Source organism: Eumetopias jubatus, unplaced genomic scaffold, assembly GCF_037043125.1.
Source record: "Eumetopias jubatus isolate StellerSeaLion01/CBP00866 unplaced genomic scaffold, mEumJub1_p1.0 scaffold_9, whole genome shotgun sequence".
In the NCBI taxonomy this organism is placed as follows: Eukaryota; Metazoa; Chordata; class Mammalia; order Carnivora; family Otariidae; genus Eumetopias; species Eumetopias jubatus.
In genome coordinates, this window is record NW_028274815.1 from 71,857,438 (window position 1) to 71,871,534 (window position 14,097).

The following is a 14,097-nucleotide window of genomic DNA, read 5'->3' on the forward strand; positions in this document are numbered from 1 at the left end:
CAGAAACTCAATTTGGGCTTCAGTCAGCCTTTTGTTACTCTATTTTCAACACTGAATCTTGAGATGCTCCTGAAGGCTGGATGGCAGCTGGGTAAATGACCCGAGCAGTGAGGTACCCACCAATACCGGGCAACCTGTGGAACATGAGGGTTGATTCACTGGACCCTTTGCCGGAATTATTTGGAGGTGTAAATATTTATTAAGTTCATCTGAAGCAGGCTCTGAGTTCCTTATGGGTAGGATGCCATAAAACAGATTTAAAAGGAATGGCAGTTGTTAACCCAGCTGACTTCCTTAGGATCATGGAGCAGCATGGGGTCTAGCCTGACTCCATATTTGTTCTGAGCAGGACTGAAGTCACTCCAGAACGTGCCACACCAAATGATGAGGAAAGATAGTGGAATTTTTTTTTCTGAATGACACACACACAGATTCCATTTGCTACTGCATCCACAGTAAGTCTCAAACACATGACACTACGAGCAATGCATCAAGTGAAAAAGAGCAAGACCAATTCATTTGAACAACCAACTTTTGCATCCTTTGTCTTTAAGGTAAAATAACGAAGAGCAATAAAATCCACTGATTGATACAGACCATTAGATGTTTGTTTTCATCTGTTTTTGAACAGATTAAAATGAATGTAAATACAACATTAAATAAAACATATGACATCAAGTCTGTGGGCCAACAAATAAATGCTGTTTGGAAGAACATTGTGTCATCAGCTTTGACTCAAAACAAATCTGGTAAATAGAGAAATATGCCTCCTAATCACATTTAAGATTCAATACAAATTGAAGGTGTATTAATACCCCAAGGAGGACTTTGTTTTTCCAGACTAAAAAATACGTAGAATATAGAATTCATAAATTTTAAGTCTACCTTTCACTCTAAATATTGAAAGAATATTATAAACAGAATTATAACTGCTAATGCCATTGGCTTTTTATTAGAAACCAAGCATTTACCTGACTTTGAAGAATAGAAACGTCACCTCTTAAAAATCCAGGTAAAATAATCTAGTGTCTTTCATTTTCTTTATCTTTTAAAGAGAAATACTCTAAAGTAAGCAGAATTAGCATAAATAGCATGAAAGCAGAACCAGCATAAAATAATCATAATATGATTTAGACTTCTACTCAAGAGAGACTTGTGTTAATTACAAATAATACTTTTATCAAAAATACATTCTTAGAGTCTATACTTTTGGGAGATAATATTCATGAACTTTAAAAATTCATCTCTCATATACATAAATATTTTAACTAGTGTCCAACACCATTCCATTCTGAAAGGAATCTCTCCAAGCAAACGGTGGTATGCCTTAGTGACTTGTACTAAAATATGTATATCCACAGAAATAGCTTCTTTGCAACACACACCAGAACACAAATACAATTTGAAAATGCTAACACCATGGGGGAAAGGCAGGTACCAAATGCAGTCGATGATTACTCACCAATGTAGTAAGAGCACAGGAAGATAAATTACTCAAAATTACAGATACTTCCACATCTCCATTTTAGCCTGTGGTTTCGGCATCATCCCACACCTAGCCACATTCCAGAGATGAGCAAGAAGAAAGACTGAGCATTTCAGTTTATGTCTCCCTTGACTGCCTCGCCCTCCAGTAGAGGTGCTAACAGAGCAAGAAGAAATGGGGACCAGAAGACGATAAATATGGCCCCCAGGTGATCCAGAGTGCAAAACACTCAGCCACTGAGTCATTAAAAATCCAAAACCCTTTCGCCAAGCTGGCTGTCCAGTAACACATTAAAACTTTGAGTTTTAATGGGAAGCAAAAACATCATACAAATGTTAGACACATTTTAGATGAAACCCCTGGGGCACAAACATATCAAAAGCATAAAATATTGATTGTTCGGTTTCAGGTCTTCACTTCTCGAAACATGGCCACTGGACCTGTCCTAAGCCCTCTATTCAGAAGTCATTTCCAGTACACAGAAGCAGATCTTTGTGTGGTTTCTGTGAATTACATATTTGAAAAGTGGGTCATCATTTACTCTTGCTACTCCTACTGAGTTACACAGTCACCAGTTTTATCTGGGTCTTCTCCATCGATTTTAATCCTCTTCTTTTCTATTTCGACCTGTATGCAAAAGCAAAACATGACAGCATTAACCAACACGGCACTAACACTGCTCAGTCCTACTGCGCGCATGACGCAAGGACTGAAGCCACCTCATCCTCTGGACACAGACGCAGCGCCCCCACTGTCTCATGCTAGCTCCTAGTGAGGCAGCCTGCTCTCCTGTTGGTCAACAGAGCCCCCCAAATCCTTCCCTCTAGTGTCAAGTCTGGAAGAGGACTGAAACTCTCCTCCCTTCTAAGTCAGACAGAGGGTTTATAAAATATACACAGAATACATGTATTGATAAGACATTTAGGGTCTTGGCTAGACATGTGATCAATTATACCCCCAAGTATCATATCTGTAGCCTTTGGCCCTCGTGAGATTTATAACCCACCCCAAATCATCTCATTAAGATGAACTAATTTACAAGCTAGTAAACCAGCTGGACAGAACCATCTACCTGCTCCTCATCTTTTTCATCTCATCTCAAATGTCACCTCCTCACAGAGGCCCTGCTGGGCGCCACATGAAATAAGCAAGCCCTCCATCATCCTCTATCTTGTTCCCCTATTTTATCCTCTTAGAATCCATCCCTCTTGGAAACTCTTTATCTGTTTACAAATTATTTTTTGTTCCCACGCTAGAAGGTATGCTTCGCGAGGACAAGGACCTGTCTCTTGTTCACATTTGTGTCTCCAGTGTCCAGGGTGGTACCTGGCACTTTGAAATTGCTCAATAAATACGTATGGAATGGAAAGTAACATTTTGAAACTGAATGTCACCAAGTGACGAGCAATTAGGAAACGCTATTCAAGCGGCAGAGACTTGATTATGTAATTTTGAGCTGTCCTCTAAAACAAGAGGAAACTGGAACAAGCCATGCATAGGAAAATAGGTATAAATCAATTCTCCATTGTACTTGACCCGCATTTCAGTCACATGTAATACTTATATTCCTAGTGTGACCCGGTCAGGGTCTCCAAGAAGCAGTCTCTGAGATGGAGACTGGTGTGCAGAAAGTGTACTGGGGAGTGCTGTTGGGGTCCAAGCCTGTGGGGGAAGAAAGGGGAGGGAAGGAAGCACATGGAAGGAGTTGGGCTGCAATGCAGTCACTGGAAAGGCTTCAGCTGATCCCCAGGGTGAGCTGGAGCTAGGAGGGCTGCAGAGTTACCCCCAGCTGAAGCAAGAGGGTCTTGATACACCTGCATCCAAGGAAGGGGGTGTGACGTGGGGCAAGGCCACTTTCTTCAGCAGGGCAATTCCCAGCTGCTGGGAGAGTTAAGTCCTTCGGTCCCAAAGAGGCTGCACACAAGGGCACTCACCCATCATTAATTTTACTAATAGGGAAAAAAAATCACCGGACCCAAACACATAGGCTTATAAACAGATGGTCCAAAATAAAGAAAAAAAATCCCTGGCTTATACTACTATGTTATAAAACCACCAGTTGGTGTCAATGATGTCGTACATAATCACACCATTTCAAGATACTGTGGGAAATCTGTGCCAGAGGTTATCTCTATATTTATTAACTTCGAAGATGAGAAGGAAAAGCAAGTTTAGAAATAGGTGTAAATGTATGTCACTCTAACTCATCTAGCATAAAAATGCAGAAGAGCTGATGGTGAACATTTAAAATTGTTGTAATAGAATAACTCAGCATTTCCCAAAGGGTGCTCCACAGAATACTATTCCAGAAGATATTGATAGGTGTTCTACATACACGTGCCCATAGAGACAAGATTCTGTAATCAATGAGTTGGGAGAAACTGAGTTAAGTCTAACAAGTTTCCTTATTGCAGAACTTCTCAGAGCCTTTATTTAGCATTAACTTAGTGCACAGCATTCCCCAACTTATTTTCTTCTTGGATCACTATATGTCTCCCAGAGAACACACCTCGAGAAATGCCATTCTAACATAATTTTTATTATAAAGATGCTTCTGAAATGTGAATTCATTTTTAATGCCCTGTTTTTCACTGAGAGCAGAATTAAGTGGCACCGTGTGCTCAGGCTCCTGATTTCTAGAACTGAGAGAAACTTGGCTCACTGGTGACCATCAAGTTTCCATGACTGGGCCCTTTTCTAGGTCAAAGAAACACACCTATATATACACATACACGGTCACTGAAGAGGGCAAAACAGAGATCTAAAGCCCAATCAGGTCACAGCGCCAGAAACTTCAACTTGAACCAAAGGGTTTTGGGATATACCTGAATGTTGTAGCAAGCTCGCTGATGAACATGTTTCTGTGGCTGGACATCACTCTCCACCCCCAGAGACTTGACCTCTGTCCTCGAGGCACAGGTGTCCAGCATTCCAAACTGAACAGTAGCAAATGGATACCAATCAGAGGGAATTTCTTGGTCTGATCCAAGTTCTAGTTTGTATGACAAGCAATGGGGATGATCAGGACCTTGAAGAAAAGAAATCAAATGGTCAAAGTATTTTAATGGCCACTGAGCATTTCTCTTAAACATAAGTTCTCGTCCCTCTCTTTAATAAACAATTCCATTAGCACTGTGGCAGTGTAAGCTCTGTTTAAACAACATATCATCAAAATTCACAATTTTGCACCAACTAGGGGAAATCTATCTGTATTTTTTAAGTACTAGCTTTAAAATAAGCACAAGTTCATTACTATATATATGACATATTAACTCCTAAAGCGTTTTTAATTAAGAGTATGTTAACTTTCTTTAATTAAATAGGGTAATATTTGTATTAAGCATCATTAATTGGCTATAATGTACATAGGATGTGTTAGGAAAACCTATCCCTTAAGTAGACTGAATAAGCTCTTACAATAATTCTTACCTTATTAATTTCCTTACCATTCTGTCTCCTGATAGATAATGCAAAGGTAAACTTCAGCCCAATTTGGGTCACATTATTAAAAATTCTAATTTTTAAGTGAAACTTATTAAAATTTTATTACATTTTAGAAACTACTCTAGGCCAAGAATTCTTTCTTCAGTAGAACGGATGATTTCTTACTGCTGTAATTCTTGCTCACCCTCCAACCCCAAAAGCTTTGCCTGGAACAGATGTACAGTGTAGAGATGGGCATATTGCTTTCAGTGTTTTAATCTAATATTTGTTTCCACTTAATTCAATTTGCCACGTATTGAGCATCTACTCTATGCTAAGCCAGGCTCGGTGCCAGACCCAGGGATATTGGATATATACAAAGATTTTAAGTGGGGTCTTATAACATGTGTGTGCACGTGCACATGTTACAATGGAGTAAAAAATGTTTCCAACGCAACCACTGTAGTAAGTCCACAAAGTTCCATGATTCTGTTGCATTGTCCACAGCATCTACACATCTAATGCAGCCATCTTTATTTAAATAAATGTATGAGATGACAGTTATTTGAAAAGCCAGATTAAATTATTTTACCACTGACATACCTTGAGAAAGAACATTTCCATCAGAATATAGCTTTAGGCACAAAAAAACAAGAGTTTAAAGGATTTCACTTAATTCTTAAAAGATAAATTGTCTTTCACTCCTTACAACCTGTTCCTTGTAGAGAGACTAATAGAACTCTAAGGCTTAAGAAGTCATCAATCAATTAACCAACAGATGCTCATTAGCCATCTCCCTCACTTACACAGAGGGCAGGACAGCAGTGGCCTCTGAGCTGATCTAAGCTACCGAGATCACTACAGGCAAGTGATAATACACACACACACACACACACACACACACACACACACACGGGGTATTCCACAATCCATTACCCTTTCTTAGTCTTCTGTCTGCAGCAAGGAGGCAGTAAATTTATTTAAACATTATTCAGGCACTCCTAAGTTCTTTATGGCACAGTGGCTGACACAGGACTCAGATGGCCCAGAGTCCAATCCCAACTCTGCTATTTAATGGCTATGTGATCCTAGGCAAGTTCCTTGATGTCTCTGAGCCTCCATTTCCTCATCTGAAATTGGGAGTGATGATGTTGGCGATGCTAACATGAATCTTACAGGATCATTGTGAGGACTCAACCAACCAGCTGGCCCACGCAGAGCACTAGAACCGTGGTATACTTAGACTGGCACAGAGTGCTGGCTGTAATTTTGCAAAGTGCTATTTGATTATAAATCCACCATTATTCTTTAATTACTAGAATTTTGATAATGGACACTCTCAGAGCTGAAAATGGTATCGGAGAAGGTCTAAGTCGATATTCCCATTTTAAAGGAAAGAATTTTTTGGAACTTTTGCAACCAAACTACTCAAGTTGAAGATAGAGTAACAATCCAAAAATGTTAGAAATAAAACTTTTTCTGCTTTTCTAAAAAATTGGCAAAAAGGAGAGCGTATTTCCCTTCAGGCTTTCTGACCTATTTTTCCTGGCTTTTAAAAACTCTAAATACTCTACAATGTCTAGCCATATACCCTCCACTTTAGACTTTTGACCTCCGAGCAAAGAGGTATTGCGTATGTTCTTAGCACAGTGTCTGGCACATTTAAGGCTCAATGGATATTGGTCAATCACGTTATTTAATCTCAGTGGCTTCCAGCAGGGGGCACTCTTGGGCTTTGGTAATTGCTACTCTCTCACAGCATTCTTAGGACTGGGAAGGCAAGTCACAAATTCTTTGGTGGAGTTCACATCTGGTCCTTCTTGAACCAAAATATTTCACATCTCAAGGTGAACTGTTGAGAGCTTGGAGGGAAAGAATGGTAGGAGGATGACACAAGCGGGGAGAGAGCCACTAGTGTGCTAATGACAGCAATGAAAAAAAGCAGGCTTTATCTAAAAATTGGTAACATGGGAAGGGAGAGATAGATATATTTATTAATTGGCCCTCCACCACTCTCACTCCCCCCCTTTTTTTTTTGTGGCTAACCAGTGTTCTCATCTGTCCCTCTCTCCCCCCACCCCCACCCCCACCCCCGAGAAAGTTTCCTCTGTTTCTCTGTTGTCATTCACACTTTAGTGCGAATAAGCTATCTGAGCTACCTGCCCAACACCAACCTTTGCTGTAAAATGAAAGACTTGCCCACGTTATTAAAGGAATATTAAACATCGGCATGCTGGTAAAAGAGACATTTAAGGGGCCAATAGCCCGTCCCACCTCCTTCGAAATCACATGGAAGTGAAAAAGAAAGGTTAATCCTGATCTCAAAAATCCACAGGAAGGGGGTGCCTGGGTGGCTCAGTCAGCTAAGCAACCCACTTTTGATCTCAGCTCAGGTGTTGATTTCAGGGTGGTGAGTATAAAAGAAAAAAATCCACAGGAGGAAAGGCGTAACATTTTTTTAAAAATGTACACAGTAGACGAGTTCATATATTCTCTTTCAGGTTCCATTTTTTAAATATTTTCTCTCTAACAGTACCGGTTTTTCAGAAACTTGCTTAAGAAGAGTAATGGTTAAAAAAGATTTTATTTATTTATTTATTTATTTGAGGGGAGGGTGCAGGAGGAGAGGGAAAAAGAATCTCCAGCAGACTCTGAGCTGAGCGCGGAGCCCCACTCAGGGCTCAATCTCACGACCCTGAGATCATGACCTGAGCCAAAATCAAGAGGTGGACGCTTAACTGAGCCAGCCAGGCGCCCCAAAAAAGGGTAATGTTTTCAAAACTTTTTAAAAATAATCCTGTTCTCTAAACACCCAATCGATTTAAGAATTGTATAGAAAAATAGAGATGCAGTCAAAGAAACCGCTCCTCCACGCGTGGTCCGTGGGCCAGCAGCACTGGCATCACCTGAGCAGCGTGGGAAGCCCTTCGGGGGTGGGGGGGGCTCACCTGCTCTATCAGTCTACATTTTCAAAGGTGGTTTCAAGCGCACCCACAAGTTTAAGCAGCACTGCCTTAGGATGAAGATTTCTTCTCTGCCCTGACCTTACTCCTTCTACGCTTCTCCTCCGGGGGCAAACTGCCAGGCACCCTCTCCCTCTTCGCGTTACCCTCCCCGCCCACAGTGGGGAAACCACGGGACAGCCATGCAAGCCCAGGTGTCCTAGCCCAGCCTCTCCCTGACTGCCACCCGCCCCCCCGGCTCCACCTAACACAGCCCTCTGCCTTCTGTCTCGGCCCCCTTTTGGCCCACAGATCTGCTCTGAACAAAGCATCTTTGATCCCAAAGGATTTATTCTGTGCATTATCACTGTATAATTGCCTGGAATGCTTGTAAAACATCATTCTGTGCAGGCCTGGTGCTGTGACTGTCTTCCAGAAGAATTCCTGAAGGCCAGCCTCCCTGGAAATATCCACTCTTGTAATCGTTCTTAGCGAGCTCAGCTGCTAGTAAATAGGGGTGGGAAGCAGTGAGAGCTCGGAGACGTGGGGTACACAGAGCGGGGAGGGATGACCTGTGCCTAGGGGACCATAACAGGCTTCACAGCAGAGCTCCCAGGTCCGGAGTTCTCAACCCTGGCTGTGTAGGAGAGCCTCTTACAAACACCAAGACATGGGCCTCACCCCCACAGAGTCCGATTGGTGGGGATGGGGCCCAAACATGGGGATGTTTTGAAAGCTCTAATGATTCTAAGGACTCCAACATGCTGCCGGGGCTAGGAAACAGATTTCTAAAGGAGCAGTGAGAGGATCCCAAGCTATCTCAGCTCATGGCACTATGGCCCACCCGTTCACCAAAGCCAGAGCCCCCGAACTCCTTGCAGCCCTTCCGTCCCGTGCCCACAGGTAATCTGTCCTTGTCTTGAGGGCACCTCCTCTGAGTTTCCTCACCATCCTTCCCTCCCTTCTTAGTGCTCCCACTGCCACTGGTCTTGCTTATTATCAGGCCCCCTCTTCTCCCAAGTCTCTGCACGTCTATACTCCTGAATCTCTCCTCTGCGACGTATGCCTAACTTCCTAAAACAAGGGATGATTCTGTCACAGTTGTGCCTGAAAACACTCTGGAAGCCCAGAAGTCCCACAAAGTCCATACCCCAAAGCATGGCTGACAACGTCCCCCAGGTGCTGGTTCATTCTCTTTCCATGCTCTCGGTCCCAACACTTAACTACGATCCCCCACCTACAGGCCTGTTTCTGCTGTTTCTATCCCTGGTAGAATCCTACTGATTCTTCCACACCAAGCTGAACCATCACCTCTTGGGCCAAGACTTCCAGAGTGCCCCCTGCCGTTTATCACTCCTTTCTCTGGAATCCCAACTCTACGTGCGTGTTCCTGCCTGGAACATAGCACAATTCCACAGCGCCTTCGCGTGCTTGCTGCCAGATCTGCCTCCCCTGCTAGGCTGCTAGGTTTCTGGAGGGCGGGGAGCAGGGTTGCATCTGTGTCTGCCGTGCACCAAACGCAGAGCCTGTATCTACGTGAAATTTAGCGGTGTTTGCAGAATGAATGAGTGAGCCCTCTTCTCGATAAATTCTTGGTGGCTGAATCAATTAACTATACCATTAGTTCTGGGAAAATACAGTGTTATAAACAGGATCATTTTCACAAGAACATTTCCATGTTGTTCCCCTTCCAAAATTAGAAAAGAATAGTTTGTATGGGCTCTCGGTTTGGAAAACAAGCATGGTTGCTCTGATCGGCTCTCACAGGAGTGCCTGCTCCGAGGCAGAGCAACTGGAACGGGCCTCTTTGCAAGCCTGTAGCCCTGTTCCTTCAACCCCACCAGGACAAGCCAGCAGGATGAGCCCCTTGTGCTCCTCTCCAAAGTATAAGCAGGAGTCGGGTGATCACCCAGACATCAGGGGACATTTATAGATTGAGGAGATTACGGTAGGCATTCCAGCCTGTCTTCCTCTCTTTCCCTTTGTGTTTAGCAAAATTAAAGGCAATAATATGATTTCTATAATCCCTCTCACCTAAAAGTAGCACAGATAACTTTCAGAATAGATCATTTGGAACTCTGCACGCAAAACCTCAAAACTTGTTTCCCTGGGACGAAGATAACCTGAGAATGGTTTTAGCTTGCTTCTCCAAAAAAGTTATAAAAGAAGGCAGGGAACATTACCTCTGTGGATTGAATCACGGGAGATATTCCCGCCATGCTGGAGTTGACCAGGAGGCACCCTCAGAAGCCGTCTGTGTGACCAGGCCACCCCACCACCACCTTGCCCTGCCTTGAGCCTGAGCTGTCCTTGCCATTCCTTGGAGCTAGAACCCTACTAATATAAATCATGAGAACGCTGCAGAGCAGAATTTGGCATCAACTGAGGAGTGGGGGCGGTGTCGAGGAGGACTGCTGTGCAGTGGCTTTCCTTCTGCACGAGGGCCTGGGACTCCTCGGCCACCCAGCTGTGACTCTCGCCTGCTGGACCCTGTCCTTTGCCCAGGCTACAGTCAGCAGACAGATGTTAAGTTAGCAAACCGCAAGTCAGACAGGGTGGTCCTGGACCAAGGGCGTGATTCATGCTACCTCTCAAGTCCAATATAGTTTAGGGTTTGCTCTTCCTTCTCCAGAACATGCCAAAGCCTACAGAGCAGTGTCCCTCAACCACACATTAGGTTCATCTGGCGAGCTCTCAAAACATACCGGTGCTTAGGTCCCTCCCCGAGACATTCTGATGTAATTGGCATGGAATAGAGCCTGAACATCAAAAATTATCCAACAGCTCTCAGGCTGTCCTAACATACTGTCAAGTTTGAGAAATACTGCAATAGGTCCACCCCCATAAAAATGCTTCCTCTTAAGTCCACAGCCTGAAGCGTCCTAAGATGAAATTAAATTTCCCTGAAGGACTAGACCAGCTGTGAACTATTTAGAAGCAAGGATGGGATCTTATTCATCTTTAGCCCCAGCACCTGATGTGGTACTTGGTTTACAGTAAGTGCTCAATGAAGGTTTGATTGAATGAGTGACTGCATCAACTCAGATCCCCAAATCTGCCCTCCATAACCTGGTGTTCTGCTAGGAACAACTGTACTGGGCGCCTGGGTGGCTCAGTGGGTTAAGCCTCTCCCTTCGGCTCAGGTCATGATCCTGGAGTCCTGGGATCGAGCCCCACATCGGGCTCCCTGCTCAGCAGGGAGCCTGCTTCTCTCTCTCCCTCTGCTGCTCCCCCTGCTTTTTCTCTCTCTCTGTCAAATAAATAAATAAATAAAATCTTTAAAAAAAAATAAAAATAACTGTACTAAAACAGGGAGCAGCCTTAATTTCAAAATCTGCTTTTGCTCATTACAGACACCCAAGATTGAGTTACTATTCTAACATAAACGTGGTGCCAGGACTGTCTTTTTAAAGTTCTGAACTTCTAGATTCATTGTTTTCTTTGCAAACATTTTGAAAATTAACTGAATTTTTAATGTTTGGGTTGTATCTACTTAATTCTGAAATAACTAGTCAAGATGGCCAAATTAAATCAGCTAAAGAAATCAATTTGGGTAAAAATGAAAGGCAGTCTTATTTCAAAGAGCAGGGAGCAAAACCTAAGGAGAACGTGGTACTGGCTGAGAATAAAAAAAAGTTCAGGTATATTCATGGATGAGAGATCTTTAAAAGTTAATTAGGGAATCTAAGCTCTGTGAGTTAAGAGCTTAGCTTAGCTTAGCTCCCTAAGTTTTAACATTTCAGGTTGGTGGCTGATGTCAAAAAGTACAACGAGGCAATCTTCCCTCAGTGCCACCATCCACAAGAAAATCTTAGCTTAGGGTTATTTTTTTATGATATTAAAATAAATTTTTTTTAAGTTAAACTTAATCTGGTAGAAATAGGCAGAGAGGAGAAACTAAATCCGCCATTTGACTAAATGTTGCCCCTCCCACCGGGGCAACGCTAGCATGGCCCCCAGGGACTGAAATGATCCTGTGTCTCAGCCTGGTTTCAACCCAAGGAGGAGGGTGAAAACACTGAAGCTACTTCGCAAGAAAACCAACTTGGGTGTTGAATATTTACTTGAATTTTTATCAGGAAGCCGGTCTATCTTCCATACAACGGCCCGGTAGGCACTCTCATATTTTGCTGACCCCACAGTGACCTGTATAACAGGTTCAGATTCAGGTTCGTGTAAATTCCCCAGACATGCCCGGCGGTTCATTTTGGCTTTCAGGGACTTCTGCCTCTGGAGGTTCATGGTCCAGAGGGCCTTGATCCACTGTGACGGGACAGGAAAGTGTATCATGATGTTGTCACAGGACCTCAAGGAACTGGCATAGGGGGCCATGTTGACAAAGGCCTGAAGCTCCACATACGCCCCCTGGACAACTACCACAGACTTGAGGGAAAAGGGAAGATCCTCCCCGTTATACAAAGTCTTAAAACGCATCAGCTCAAACCGGCAGGCATCCAGCGGTACAAACTTAATGGTTCTTGATTGCTCGAATTCTTGTGCTTTCACACACTTATGAAAATGATGGTCAAGAATATCAATCCCCTTCTTTTCTGGGTCTTCTTCAAAATAGCGTTCATTTCGCTTCTGCAACTCAAGGTCATTCAAGGTCAAAAAGCATTCTGTGTTCCCATTCACAAAGCAGAGGCAACAGAGTTGAGTTATGACAGTGCTTTCAACCAATTTTCCTTCTTCTTTAGTGATTTTCCCCCAGAAGTTGTCCACAATTTCCAGGGAAATTTCTTGTTCCTCATAGTTCTTTTTTGGTTTTGAAACACCTGGCAGCTTTGTCAGCTCCTCCTCCACAGTAGTCAGGAAGTCGAGGAAATCGTGGTACTCTGTGGACCCTAACTTCAGCATCTGGTCGATGTCTGGTTCATGAACTACTTCTGTCTTAGAGTGGTATTTCCTTTTTTCTGTGTAAGACACATGTTCAATCTTCACAGTATGGATTTTTCCTGCCACACTAAAGTTCTCAACTTTGGGTTCAGAAAGCCTGCAATGTGGATCGAGCTGTAACTCCTTAAATGGTTTTTCTAACCCCTTCTCATAATACATTTGCAAAATTCCACCAGGTAAGACTTTCAGAAAAATTGGTCCCCACTGACGGGAAGACATCATGTTCTTCTTCTCAGGAATTCTCAACATGAAAGACCATCCAGGTTTTGGCTGACTCCTGAAAAGCGTGTGGGGGACAAAGGAAGAGGCAGTGTCTTTAGCATACAAACACTGCATAGACAAATTTCCATAGGAGTCTTGGTCCTCAGCTGATTGGAGATGTTCAAGCTTCTCACAGATGTAGTTAAGTGAACCCTGATTTAAGCTTTTTTGATCGAGAGGCACCTCTTTGTCTCTTGATGGGTACATCTTTCTGCTTCCTGAAGGGTCAAAGGCAAACTGGGAAGCACCGCCTTCATCTTTCCAAAATGGACTTGAAAAAGCACAGTCCTCCCGAAAATACTGAAACTTGGGGGCATCACTTTGAAACCCTAGGCTTTCAGCCTGGGGAGGGCCAACTTCATCTGGAAGACCCACTCTGGGAGCTGGATGTGTACATGAGTGGTCCCTGGGTAAGGAAGCATGGGATGAACAGAATGGTTTAGGAGACAATAAGGAAGAGCCTGCTTCTGGTGGTGTAAGTGGACTGTTTGAAGATGATTCTGGGATAGGATAAAGCATATGAGTCCCTGCTTTGGGGACACCAGGAAAACCTGGGAAGTCCTTGGTAGGTGTAGAAAGAGGAGAGTTACTTGGAGGTCCTGGACTAAAGTAAAAGTCTATGATGGGAGAGGAGAGGGGGGTACTGTTGGCAGAGGAAGATCCACTGGGAAATTCTTTAGCACCAGAAAGGTTCAGCTTAAGTCCATTGGGCCTACAGATGCCTTGATTCTCCAGAGGTAAATTCTTCGACTTCTGAGAAGACTGAAGAGCAGGGTCATCATCAAATGTGACCCAGTTGCCTGGGTTTGTAGAACACATCTTTGGAATCAGATTGTGGTCTTGTCTATGAATCAGGTATGTTGTATCTGTTAAAGGAGAAAGAGACAAGAAGAATATTAAATGAGGAGGGGGAGGAATTCAAGTGACTTTAGTTCTGAGAAATACTTAGATTAAAAAACAAAAAAAAAACAAAAAACAGGGGGCGCCTGGTTGGCTCAGCTGGTAGAGCATGAGACTCTTGATCTTGGAGTCATGGGTTCAAGCCCCATGTTGGACATACAGCTTACTTAAAAAATAAAATAAAATAAA

General features: G+C 43.2%; 1 protein-coding gene across 1 annotated transcript; it reads right to left on the reverse strand.

The window, feature by feature from the left end:
• Nucleotides 1-1,854: 1,854 nt before the first annotated feature.
• STON1 (stonin 1) lies at nt 1,855-13,827 on the reverse strand. The gene is made up of 3 exons (XM_028104013.1): nt 11,916-13,827; nt 4,312-4,514; nt 1,855-2,113 (listed from the first exon to the last, which is right to left on the reverse strand). The coding sequence occupies exons 1-3, from the start codon at nt 13,825-13,827 to the stop codon at nt 2,039-2,041; spliced, it is 2,190 nt and encodes a 729-aa protein (XP_027959814.1). The 3' UTR covers nt 1,855-2,038.
• Nucleotides 13,828-14,097: the final 270 nt, after the last annotated feature.

Excerpts from the sequence above, each read along its gene's own strand:
- STON1 (XM_028104013.1), bottom strand. The coding sequence starts at position 13,827 with ATGTGTTCTACAAACCCAGGCAACTGGGTCACATTTGATGATGACCCT. Across the intron at positions 4,515-11,915 it reads GCTTCCTGATAAAAATTCAA|GTCCTGATCATCCCCATTGC; the intron begins GTAAATATTCAA and ends CTTTTCTTCAAG. Across the intron at positions 2,114-4,311 it reads GAGCTTGCTACAACATTCAG|GTCGAAATAGAAAAGAAGAG; the intron begins GTATATCCCAAA and ends TTTTGCATACAG.